We start from the raw sequence: 14,058 nt of genomic DNA on the forward strand, positions 1-14,058 counted from the left end.
ATGCTATTACATATTCCTAAGCAATCTATTCTAACTCCAAGTAGTAGCTCAAAAACCCAATCTTCAAATAATGCGATCGAAATCCATTTTTCTTCACGATTAGATTAAGCTCACTTCTTCCCTTAAGCTTCCTCTCTTTTCTTCGATCCTACAAAACATCAAAATGTAATTTTATCACATCATGTATTAAGAATCTAGAATAGGAACTCAAAAGAGTTGGATATTGGATTTTACTTGAAGTAGAGTCATACGTCTTGACTCTCCCATCTCTTAAATCTCTCAGGTAAACAGGGCAGCTTCGTCTCCAATGCCCCTTTTGTTGACAATAAAAGAAAATGGACTCCTTTGGCAAAGCACATGGGACAATCTCATACTTAGTCCTTTCTGGACTTCCAATGTTGCCAGTGTCCATTGAAGTTTGGGAGTTTGATTCACCAGACAAATTTGTTTGATCAGCACGCCAAATCATTGCGGATTCAGCAACTATAACTAAATAGGTAAAATTAATGAGGGTCACGTCGTGGTCCATCATATAGTACTCTCTAACAAACTCACTATATGATTCATGAAGTGACTGAAGAACCCACTCAACAGCCAACTCACCTGAAATCTCGATACCCAACATCCTTAACCTGTCAATGTGTGACTTCATCTCTAAGAAGTGTGCACACATAGGTTTCCCATCTTCATGTTTACTTGCCAAAAGGGATTGAGTGAGCTTGAACTTTTCAGGCCTTCGATCACGTGGGTTAGGGAGAACAATAGAAGGAGGTAGTGAAGCATGACTCTCATTTCCTTGATCGTATCGTGGAATGTCATCTTCATTTGGAAAACTTGTTCCATGGAATTTGGAAAGACCATTGTAAGATTCATACATCTACAAAATGGGAGAAAATTCAAGTTAGTTGAAAAGAATCCATGACGTAACACCCAAATGAAACATCAAGGCTAGGATCCAACATAATACTCTACAACCTAGAAGAGGGATGTCGTAATCTAGTTGCAGAATATTTGAAGGTAGGTGAATGACGATTCACCAGTTCCCACCATGAAAAACAAAAATGGGGTTTAAGTTTTAAATGAATTGAAACTCCTAGATCTTTTGAGATTCATTGAACTTTTCAATGGCATGTTTAATATCAATTATTCCCTTCAAGTTTGCGACTGGGATGCCGAGGATCACAAACAAGGTGTGAATAACCATACGAATCTATGTGGTGCACTCAATGCTACTATCACCTAATCAATGTGTCGGTTAGCCACACACGCTCCATTGATCTATGATAAACATCGAGCCACCCACCAATGGCAATCCCAAATTAGTGTGTCGGTTAACAACACACGCTCCACTAAGTTTGACAAGGGTATGAAGTGTAATTCCATGGATTAGCATACAATTTCACATTTTGCCTAAAGTAACTAGAATTTGGTAATTTGTAAAAGTATGTTGTTACTTTGTACTTCATTATACTTATAATGGAAGGTTTCGTTCTATCCTACCTGTTCGGCTAACGACCCTCCACTAGTCAAGAGTGCGGTGGGTAAGAGTGGATACCCATTCAATCGCCATTTTATAGGCAATTTCCTTAAACACCCCTTATAGATCAGCTTCGTGAATGAGGCCTACTAACGGTAAGACAGACTGTTTACTTATACATATATAATATTAGACTTTTAATGTCATATATAAATAGTATAGGGTGTATTTTAAACTTTTAAAATACTAGGTGGTTTAATTTTAATTAATTAATACTTTTAATTTAATTAAATGTAAATCAAAACTTTATGGATTTATTAACTTTCTTTTAATTATACACTTTAATTAATTAACAAAACCATAAGGGTGTAAGTTGAACTTTTCAAAATACTAGGGTTTTAGAATTTAACATTTCAAAATTAAACTTTTAATCAACTTTTAAATCCCAAAACTTGAGGGCAAGTTTTGAAACTATTCAAAACACACAAGATCAAATTGCAAATAATTTAAAATTAAACAATTAATTTATGATTATCTAATTTGACCTTTAATTTTATTTTCACAAGATAATTCAAATCTAAATTACAAATAATCAATCTTTATCTAATAAAACAAATGATTATCTAAATTTTGACAATTATCTTCTATTTTGGCAAGGATAATCTGCAAATATTGATAAAATTTGGATTTTATTAATAAAAAACGTTTTAGGTAACTATCCAAAGCCAAAACATGTCAAAATCCCGCAAAATTAGCCTTTTGCGCCTTAGACTCGTCGAGTTCCCAGTGGACTCGGCAAGTTCAGTCATGGACTTAACGAGTCCAACCCCCAGAAAGCATAATTTTTCGATTTTAAGGTTGAATGATCAAATATAGCATCAAATACATCAAACAAACAACCCTTGACTCTGATAGCACTATTGGGTTTTAAGCACTACATCATTCCTATGGTGTACATGCAAACCCTAATAGCTTTTGGATTTAGTTTGTCTAATGAACATGAAATTCAATATCCAAAGCTATAAACCCTAGATCTATCATAATATGAACTGAAATAAGGGTTTAGAAATTACCTTTGATTGTTATGTAGCAATAACTATCTATTCCTTCCTTCGATTGGCTTCAGAAAGCTTAGTGCCACAAGTATTGCACCTCTAATGGAGTCACAAACACCATGAGCAACAAGGATAAATAGGAGAAGAGGGGAGGCAACCAAAAACGTCTAGAAACCCTAAAGGAAGTCTTAGCTCCGTTTTTGGGGCCATAGGGGTCCTTTAAATAGGTAGGCTATTAGGGTTTTGAACTTAGGAAACCCTAATCTGACTGCTTAGGCTCTAAGCAGCCCATGGACTCCTTTACTTAGATCCATGGACAAAATCTTATGGGCTTCCCCATAAATTTCGTCCACTCCACTCTATGGAGTCCATTAACCCATTCTTGCAACTATCTTATAATTACAACATCAGTCCCCTAAGTTTAAATAATCTCTTTTAGCCACAAAATTAATTCTTAATTAATTCTTGACTAATATTAATTAGATAATATGATTTCTCCTTTAATATATTATTCTTATAATATATTAATAAATCATAATTAATCCTTTCTCTCCTTAATTGTTCCTACAAGTTGCTATGGTGAAGGCAACCCAAAAGGACCATGCTCATAATCGGGTCAAGTACATACCAAAATATTTATGGACTTAGACACTAATCAAACACTTTTGAAGCTAGCTCAAAATGGTACCATATGACAATGTCAAGAATTCTCCAAAAGAATCTTGTGTATTGATCCCTTTCAAGATATTTCCAATATATGTATAAGGACATGAAACTTTTAACATTCATTTTATCTATACCTTATAGATTTCACATTCCAAGAATGTATCTTGTCCTTCCTAACTCTTTCATTTTAGAAACCCTTTCCGAGTCAAGATGAAAACGACCTTGCTTTGTCATAATGTGATTTTAAAATGATTAAGTATGTCTCATTCATACAAGATTAGGAATTTAACTATGCTTCAACTAGTTCTTAGTAAACACACATGTTCTATTCATTTTGATATAGAAATACACCTTGTGGTTTTACATAAAATGATGATTATAACATTCAGATGTTTGCTTTATATCCACAAGTGGATCTCAAGCTCTACACATTTTCTTAGGATAACTTGGATTAAGAAAACCTCCAGGCTAATCTATATAGATATCATCCAGTAGATGTCTATTAAGAAAAGCGGTATTTCTTGAAATCTATTTACTATATCTCATATTAAGAATATGAATTTATAGCAAATAATATCCTTGTTGATCTTATCATAGCTACATGTGAAAAGGTTTTATCACAGTCGGTTTCATGAGTATGATGAGGACCATACTCTATGATATGAGTATGATAAAATCCTTTTACTAAAAGTCTTGCTTTAAATGTGTATGGTTATCCATGTAATTTATTCTTTCTAGATGAATCATTTACTCCTTCTAGCCTTGCTATAGGGATAAATTCTAATCAAGCTCGTACTTGATTCTCATACATGGATTACATCTCATGTTCATGACTCTAAGTCATTTATCAAATTCAAGATCTGAGATAGCGTCTTGGTACTTGATGGATTTTCCAAAACCATTAATAAAAGCTCATAAATGAGAGATTCCATATTTCTTAAGTCATAGATGATTTCTACCATTAATGCAAACAAATTGTGTTTGTGAATAACTATTATTCAAGTTTAACAATCCTTGTTAAAACTAGTGCCAACCATTACTACATAAGGTTATGGTTCTTGAGTTGCTTCAAGTTCCATGTACCTCCCACTTGGTTTGTTATTAGAAGCTTGTTATCTACTAACTTAGCTTTCACAAGAATAAGACAACTTATTCTTGGTAGGTTTGCATATGATAACCTAAGCCATATTTATAGTATTATACAAATATGTATTTAGTAGATTTTGGGATTAGAAGCTTTAGTCCAACATCGGCTTCAAATCCACAAAACATTAAGTAAGATAAGGATGGAGCCTTTCCATACTAAATCTTATAAAATGTTTAATCTACTTATTAGTTGGTATTTTTACTCAAGGTACAATTAATAGTGTTATATGTGTTATACCAAGGAAATAAAAGGATGATATTTCTACCGACTAGAAAATAAATCATACCAAATAAGATTTAATTCATCCTTTATTATCATTAAGGCTTTAGATGGTTCTTACCGGTTTGCATTTCAACTTTTGAAACCTTCTACAAAGATTTCACAATTATGCTTTACCATGTAAAATATAATTAAAACTACTATAGTTGTTAATAAAGTTGATGTGGTATCTTGTGCTTAATCTCAGACATTCATTAGAAAGGAAGTCATACACCAAAGTGTGTAGTTCCTTAATTATTTTCTCTATAGTTTAGTGAAAATATCACCAGGAATAATTTTTAATATAAATAAGGCTTACATATGTCAAATAAACTACATTATTTGCCTTCAAACATCCATTTCTTGAAGTTGGAATATGTGAATGCCACTTATATAATAAAGATAACAATGTCAAAGATGAATTTGATTTAAAACAACTTTAAGTCAAAAGTTTTTGTATATAGAACTTGATTTTATAAAATGTTAACATTTACTTTACAATTATATTAAGAGATCTAGTCTCCTAAATAGAAGTTAATCATTTAAGAATATGAACATTATCGTTATGAAAAAAATGAGTAAATTATCAAACATTTGAATATAACTGAGAAATAAATTTAGACATTATAAATTAAAACATACATTGTTCCAAAACAAATATTGTTTTACATTACAAATAATTTATGTTCTAAGCATAAATAATAAACTAAACTCCGAGAGTGTAGTTCCTACTTGACTGTGCTCAGCTGGTTACTCTTCAATAAATATCTACAAGGCATTTACAAATATTAGATTAACATTTAAGTACCAAGTACCTAAGTGTTATATGAAAAGTATGAGTTCTATCTAGTAGATATAAGAAGTACTTGTCTCTTCCAGACTTTGTTTCCAAATAAGAGGAGTAAATCCTCTTCCAGTGTCCAGTCTTTTCACAAAAGAAACAAGATCCATCTATTTGTACTTTAGTAGATTTCTTGGGCCTAAAGGCGTTCTGTCCATAAAACATGGGTCTTCTGGATCACACAAGGTGATTCTTTTAGCCTTGCATTATTCCAATGCTTAAACTAGCTTTAAATAAATATCAATGTATTTACTAGAATATTGTTTAACCTGTTATATCATCATATATATGTTTAAATTATCCAAAACCTCCTAGAAGTCATGAATAACTATTCCTAGCTTGATGTTAGAAGCATCTTTAGCATCATAGTGATGCCTTTACTAGGTATTATTTTCAGGTTTATTGTTCAAAGAAAATAGTTTAGGACTAGGACCTTTAAGTGTATACAATTTCATATCTCTCACGAGATTCTCTCTTAAGGCATGAACCCATTCATTGAAGTTGTATCTATTAAATGTTATTGTTTCATTAAGTTATTAAAGAAAATGACAATTCATGATAATGAGAACGGATTATTTAACTACAAAATTTTAACAAAATTCATTTATTATTTTCAATATTTAATCTTCAATAGTTAATACCCTTTTAGTTTCCAAAAACATTGATTATCAAAGTCTATGATCCAAGTTGCAAAACAAATAAATGGTTAGGTATCCTTTATGTCATCCATTTGAATCCAACCCGGTAGATATTAATTATCAATTATATCTTTCTATATAATTCATAGATTTATAGGATCTCTAATAGCAAATCTAATTAGACATGTTTGATCCTATCTATGCCTCAGAACTCTCTTGCTTAGGTATCTTTTATTACAAAAGATTTTCGATCAAATCATCCAATTTTAAAAACATGTGTAATCGGCCTATAACTTAGTTACAAAAATCGTGAAGACACCCCGGTCATCAAAATATAACACTAAGTTATTAAGTATCCTTTATCCCACTAGTGCATACAGGAGACGTGTGAGTGTTCTTCAAAAGGATTGCATAGATTTGAGGTTTGTAAAAAGCAGGGTCTTTATATGCTTTGTAATTATAGTTTAAAAACATATGATATCATGTTTATTACATACATATAATAAACCATGTATCAATTTTCAAAAGAAAATCACTTTTAAATGTTCTATATAAAAAGCTAGTTTTTATATAATTTGACATAATTCAATTTTAATAATTGGTATTAAGTTTGAGTGCATTTGAACCTTTTAAATATCTAATAAAACTTCATTTTATTACTTATATATTTGGAGTTTGTATAAGTTACAAAAATCACCATTTTAAAACTTATAATAGAGTATTTCAAAATCTGTCGTTATTAACGATTTTATAAAACCGGGTTTTATTTTTAAAATAATAACTTGTTACATCTTATGTCCAATTTTGGAAACCAAACTCCATGTGATTTTTATTTTGTCCAAAATTATTTTAGCATGTGAAAAACTAATTTATCAACCACACATAATAATTGCATAAAATATACAACACAAACATGCATAAAAAGATATGTGTATAAACATAACCAACTAATGAGATTTTTGTGAGCCAACACAAAAGATGTCATGTCCATTCCTAAAGGGACATTTAAGGGGACCAAAAAACTTCTTGTTATGTTGTTGTAGAAGCTCCCACTTGAGTAAACACTCATTGCTTGCAAAAGATTGGAAAAACTTCTTGAAAGCTAAAATTCAGCAACTATCGCTAAAGTCCAACAGCCCTTTGTAAACAACATTAGTGACATGTTTCAGAAAATGTCACTGAAAATCCCGCACACCTTTTAGACTCGAAAATTGCTCTTTTGTCTTCAAAAAATGGTTTCAACTTCATTTCTTGGTACATTTTTGTACAAATAAATTATTTCTAAGAACTACTCTATTACTTTACAAAAATAAATAAGAAAACTAATCTATTTAATTTATTACATACCATATGAATAAATAAATTATTACAACCATTTTCATAAAACAACCAACACAACAACACAATAAACACAATGGTCATTGGCTAGTTTATGCACATCATATACATCAACATACAAATAAAAAAACCTTTGTTTTTCTAAGACAACTTTTAAATGATAAAAGATGCATGAAAACTTTTGTCACATAAAATAATAAAAATAAGTTGTCATAGGAATATGTATGAGCTTATTTTTTATACAAAAACAAGTTATCCATATTCTCTAAAAACTAAGATTTCCAAAAATAAAAAAATCTAACCAAACTTGCAAGGTGGCTCTGATACCAATTGTTGGGTTTTAGTTTAAAAATAGTTTCATAAATTAGAAAAATATGGCAAACGGAACACTTTAATTTTTCAAATAACGTAAACATTTTATACCCACCAAGGATCTTCTTGCAAGTTATAAAAAGATTAAACATCAACCATAGAATTAGAAAGGATGAAGAAATAACAATCTTTGTTGTTCTTTGGGTCCTCTTGGGAGACTTGGAAGTTGATGAAGAATGTAGAACCTTTGAGACACCAATAATGATTCAACTTGATGTAGATGTTAGTCCATAAACTCTTAAACCCTTAAGCTTTTAGTTCATAACCAATATGAACTTAAAAAGGGCATGTAAATGCAAGTAATCTTCAAGAATTCTAACCAAAACTAGAGAAAGTGAAAGAGAGGATGCAAGTTTCATCCACTTCTCCAAAGGAAGAAAGATGATCACTAGCCCAAGTACAAGCCTCAAACTTATATGCATAAAGTGAAAGTATTAACCATTAGGTCTTAACACTTTAAGCACATACGTCCCCATGTCATAAACATGTCCAAGCATGCATTCTCCCATGCTTCATTTCTTTTGAATAAACAAATGGAAATCCCATAACTCTTTTCCTTTATCTAATTTTCGGAAAACCGTATATAAGAAAAAGAGTTTGTTTAAATTTTATAAACTCAAGTTTTATAAAATATAAACTTTATCTTTTGAGTAAAAGACAAAAGGGTTTCAACTAATCCAAAAGGTTGTGCATGACTTATTAATTTATACCATATGAAATAATATAATGTTACTTGCTAATGAAAATTATTATTTCCATGAAATAAATAATTTTCAATTTAATTTTAAGAGTTTTATTGAATATTTATTAAAATCAATTTCTAATAAAATAATCAATTATATCAAGTTGTTGTTAGTGTGACCCATTAGTATCATATGTTAATTAACAATACACTACGAATCTTTAAGGTTTTTAGAAATTTAGTCATGAAATCCACATTGATATGACCTCACTTGCAAATTAGGATCTTCACATAACTTCAAAATCAAAACTATGTACACTTATTAGCATCAAATTTCATTTGCGACCATCACTAATTCAACTTTAAATCATGGTACATCTTCATGCTCTTGGAATGGATATAGTATTCAAACTTATGGTCATCATCTAATAAGAAACCACATCTAATAACAAACCACATATGTTAGTTGCTTATCTTACATAATCTTCATGTCATGTTTTGTAATCCTAGAAACTACATGCTAATCCAAACATCTTACGACACCTTTTTCCCTAGGCATACTATGAAAACATCATTGTTCGGACCCCACAACATCTACGTGTCGTATTTTGGTATTTCGGACTTCTATTTCATCCAAAGAAGAAAACTTTGAACTAAATATTAATGACATTCCATGTAATTAATTTTGTTTATGGGAACTGTTGAGATTTTCAAGATTTAATATCTTATTCATGGGAAATATCGACATTTCCAAGGAAATGACAAATATACCCAGTCTTCGGATAGTGTTACTAATAACAAGAAAGGGGAAAAGTACGGACTACAATTAATTTAAAGGGATCTTACATTCTTACTCCTCTTCAATTTCGATCACCGGAGTACTTCATCGACGAAGACAAATGACTCAAGCTTATGGAGAGGCATGGTATTGGGACAAACGATACGCAAAGGAATCAACAGGAACTTTCGATTGGTACCAAAAGTATGAATCTCTGGCGCCGCTTCTACATCTCTACGTCCCTCCAACGACTATTCACCGGCGAATCCTCGTCGTCGGTTGCGGAAATTCTTGTAATTTACACCGCATCTCTCTCTCTCTCTCTCTCTCTCTCTCTCTCTCTCTCTCTCTCTTCATTTTACTGATTTTTGTTCTCATCTTATTGGATCAACGATATAATTAATCCGATACCTATATGATATATCCACTGTTACTTTTATTCATTTTTTCATCGGTTAATTATGTATCAGCCAAAATTGAGTTTTAGTTGTGCGTAATTGTATACCGACGATTTGATTTTTGTCTAGGAAAAAGTTTTGTATGAAATTCTTCTTTTTAATCCATTTATATTGTAGAGTTGTACTGTATGTAACACATAATATTTGTTTGAACGTCAAAATTCATTAGAACACTGGTTGTAATTAGGAATTGTGAACAAAATACCATGAGCTTTATGTAATTGATTGCACATGGAGATTTGATGATGAGATTGAATGTGAGTTTGACACTATATTTTGGTATTAGTTCCATTTAGCCTCATAATTGGCATCTTCATCGATTTAAGCATGATATTTCTTGCTTTTATGTTAAGGGCTATCAAAAACGTAGAGGACGCACTTTCCATGGACCTTGTTGGGTCAAAAATGTCAGATTCTAAGGTGACAAGAAATTCGACATCTTTGTTTTTGTCACACCATATAAATGGTATATACAAAATACATGCAAATCACTTTATTGCAGTAAAAAACAAACATACTTTACTGTTTTACTAATATAGGAAATGCGCTTTACTGTTTTGGGTTTTGTTTGCAATTATGGGTAACAATTACTTATATTGATATATACTTGTTTGCAGCATTTAGTGAAGGCATGAGCAACGATGGTTATACAAATATTGTGAATATTGATATATCATCAGTGGTTATTGAAGCAATGCAAAAGAAATACTCTGATTCCCCTCATCTTAAATGTACATTCTTCTCATAAATCATAATATAGCCTCTAATATGCAAAACAAATGATTTTTTCTTCCCATTTAGCTTCTTTTTTTGGATTCATTGGCTTTAGCAGATTTTGAAATGGATGTTACACATATGAAAGCTTTTGAAGATGGTTCTTTTGATGCAGTTATTGACAAAGGTGAATCTTTCTTCTCCAATGTTTTATGGAATTGTAATGTTCCAAATTTTTTATTTAATTATTAAGATATGGTACTTTGAAAAAATCTACCTAAATGCCATTACAACTGCCTTAAGTGGTTTTTTTCTTCTTTATTTTTAGCATAAAATCATCATATTTGACATCTAATGTCTTCTTTTTCATATGCTGTTTCCAGGAACCTTGGATTCTCTTCTGGTGAGTTTTTTTTTTTTTTTTTTTTTTTTTGTGTGTGTGTTTGTGTTGCAGACACTATTTTCTAATTTAACCACTTCACTATTTTTTATAGTGATTAAATCAAGTTACCCCCTTTTTTTACCATGTAAAAACCCCATTTTTCCTGATTAAGCCTCAACTTTATTTTTTCCCTAAAAAAGACCTTGTTTTTTTTTTTTTTGGGAAAAAAAAAGGTACAAGATCTTTTTCAGGAAAAAAATAAATTTGAGAAAAACCACAAAATATAAGGTTTTGATGAGATCAACCCTTTTGAATTATGTCACTTAATTATTTTTTGCATTAATCACACTAATAATGGAAAGTCTCTTACAACATACAGTGTGGTCACAATTCAAAAACAAATGCAGCCAAGATGCTTGATGAGGTGGAAAGGTATATCGAAACAAGTTTTACGTATTTTTTATTACTTAAAAAAAAATTCTACTTTTGCAAATTTATTGGTTTTCCATTTTGATATGTTGATATATTGAAGCAGTTGATGACAAACTATAGGGTCTTGAAGAAGGGAGGAGTTTATATTCTGGTAAGCTAATAATTAATTGGTGCTGAGTATTAAAGATTTTCAAATGATTCCCATGAGTGATTAAAAAAAATAAAATAAAATAAAATATTGCAGATAACATATGGAATTCCGGCTTATCGACTACGTTTGTTAAGTGAATCACATTCATGGGCTATAAAGCTTCATGTCATAGGTAGTTTTATAATTTCTGTTTGTTGTCTAAGTTTTATAATTTATAGTTTATATATTTGCTTATTATAGAATCCTACTTTCATTTTTATTACAACATTTTACGTGGTTAGATCTTGGGTTAACTACTTAAAAGACCCTATATATTGTTTTTTTTTATTAAACCTTAAATTTATATTATTTTTCTATGGAAACCCTTGTGTTTTTTCATTTTTTTCAGGGTTGATCTCATAAAAGACCTTATGTTTTGTGTTTTTTTTCGGATTAAACCTTGAATTTATTTTTTCCATGAAAAAGACCTTGCATTTTTTTTCATTTTTTCCGACCTCGCCCTTTTAGTAATTTTTCTCCAAAAAAAGTTGTAAAATGTGAGGGTTTTTTCAGGAATAACTAAAAAAGTTGAGAAAATTTTTGGAAACGTTTAGAAGGTTGAGGGTTTATTCGGAAAGAAACGACAAAGTTTAGGGTTTATTCAGAAAAATGAAAAGATATAAGGTCTTTTTTCATGAAAAAAATAAAGATGAGGTTTAATCTGGAAAAACCACAATATATATGGTCTTTTATGAGATTTACCCTTTTTTTTATTCGGCACTTACATTTTTCCTTTTTTTTTTTTTTTTTAATTTGAACGTTACATATTTTCATTTTTTAGGGCCCCTTACATTTTTCTATTTTTTTGTGATTAAACCTCAACTTATTTCAAAAAAAAAAAATTCCTTACATCATTGTGTCAAACCAGGAGATTACCAGTAAACCTTGCTAAAAAGGCCAAACCGAAAAAAAAAATGTAAAGATGTAAGGGTTTTTTTAGAAAAAAAAAGTAAAGTGGAGGTTTAATCCAGGAAAAACCCAATATACAGGGTTCTTTATATAATTAACACTAAAAACTACCTTATTATAGCAAAGTCATACCCATCCAAAGCAATTTTCACTGATGCGATTTTCAATGTATAACGTGGTAATTAGAAAAAGAATTGAAAGTACAATGCTATAATTGGGTAGAGTATTTTTTTTAAAAAAGTAGAACTTCTAATAGAAAGATATTAAAGTAGTATGATATAATAAACAAATAAATGGAACTAATTTCCTAACCAAATAAAAAGGTAACAAGTTGTTTAGTTTTGGATTATAAATCCAAGTGAAACTCTGTGTTGGACACAGATAAACTTCTCCCTGGAGAATGTTCAAAGCACGAGACGTGGGAGCTAACTTGTCCTATTCCACTAAATAGTGATGGAAGCTTTAGGGAAAGTGGGCCCCTTGAGAACATGGATGTCCACTACATCTATGTTTGTACCAAGGTTAGTCTCATCACATCACATGACACAACACAACACAACAGGTTGTACTGTGTTAGACATGCATGAGACTGCGATTACGATGTTAATATAACAAAAATTGCAATTTTTTGTGCCAAACCAAAAAAGGGAGGGACATGAAATCGATCTCATGCTTTCGTATGTACAAAAAGACGTAAATACCCTCCGCATCCCCATCCTTGAAAATAGCCCTAGAAAGCTTGTCGTGTCATGTCTTCGCCGACTGCACAAGCTTTTGAGGGTTATTTTTATGATAAGGATAAGGAGGTCATTTATGTCTTTTGCACAAACAAAAGAAAAGACCATCTGAGAGCGAATCTTTGCTTCATCTTTTTGGGTGCAATTTTTGTCTAATTGACATCGGTATCATTCCTAGTCCATTGCATGTCAAATGCAGTATAAGTTTGTTTAATGTTTTTTTATAGCATGATGATGGTTATAATTTTTGAGTGTAGGTGTAAAGGGAGAAACAAATTTAAAGAGTTTGTTGAACACAAACAGAGTTCTTGTCTGTAATGAGGTTTGCTTAATTAATAAATACCGGATTCAACAACATATGTAAGTCGTGATATGTCCGTTTTGATATTTTCGTTATGGTGAATATAGATTATATCATTATTATTTTATTATATTATCTATAGTTGGTAATTTTGACTCGTTATGTTTTATTTCTAACGGGTTATATGAGTTAAAAAGATGGGTTAAATGGGGCCAAAAAAGCGTATTGAAATGCATAAAACCTCTACGATTATTTTATTAAGAATTGTTTAATTAGCATATAATAATAGGGATAATGTCATAAAAAGCCTTAAATTTGGCAAAAAATGTCAGTTTTACCCTTCGGTAGATTTTTGGCTCGTTTATACCGCAAATTTGTCATTTTTTTTGTTGGTTTTGCCCAGGTTATTATGAATTTTTTTTGCAAAAAAACCCTTAAGTTTACAAATTTTTTGCAAAAAAACCCTTAAGATTATAAATATATAAAATATAAATATATATTCAAAATTTGATAAAACTAAATGGTTTTCTACTGAAACATATTTTTAGTTTTACATACGGTAACTTTTATATTTGTTTGATGTAAACTTTTTATATTTAAATTTTAAAAAACTTACCTAGTTTTAACAAAATTTGAATATATTTCTTAATTAATACTTCAACTTTTCAAAACAAAGTTAAAAA

At 30.5% G+C, this 14,058-nt stretch overlaps 1 protein-coding gene across 2 annotated transcripts; it reads left to right on the forward strand.

The window, feature by feature from the left end:
• The first annotated feature begins 9,272 nt into the window (after positions 1-9,272).
• Positions 9,273-13,532, forward strand: LOC145003323 (S-adenosyl-L-methionine-dependent methyltransferases superfamily protein). 2 transcript variants are annotated; one of them, XM_078962455.1, is made up of 9 exons: positions 9,273-9,545; positions 10,328-10,441; positions 10,540-10,611; positions 10,808-10,827; positions 11,186-11,238; positions 11,359-11,389; positions 11,483-11,561; positions 12,719-12,858; positions 13,332-13,532. In XM_078962455.1, the coding sequence occupies exons 1-9, from the start codon at positions 9,374-9,376 to the stop codon at positions 13,335-13,337; spliced, it is 687 nt and encodes a 228-aa protein (XP_078818581.1). In that variant the 5' UTR covers positions 9,273-9,373; the 3' UTR covers positions 13,338-13,532. The 2 variants fall into 2 exon arrangements, with proteins under 2 accessions (XP_078818581.1, XP_078818582.1); XM_078962456.1 differs by having other exon boundaries at positions 9,274-9,545; positions 10,543-10,611.
• Positions 13,533-14,058: the final 526 nt, after the last annotated feature.

Source organism: Lactuca saligna, chromosome 6, assembly GCF_052625555.1.
Source record: "Lactuca saligna cultivar CGN05327 chromosome 6, ASM5262555v1, whole genome shotgun sequence".
NCBI lineage: Eukaryota > Viridiplantae > Streptophyta > Magnoliopsida > Asterales > Asteraceae > Lactuca > Lactuca saligna.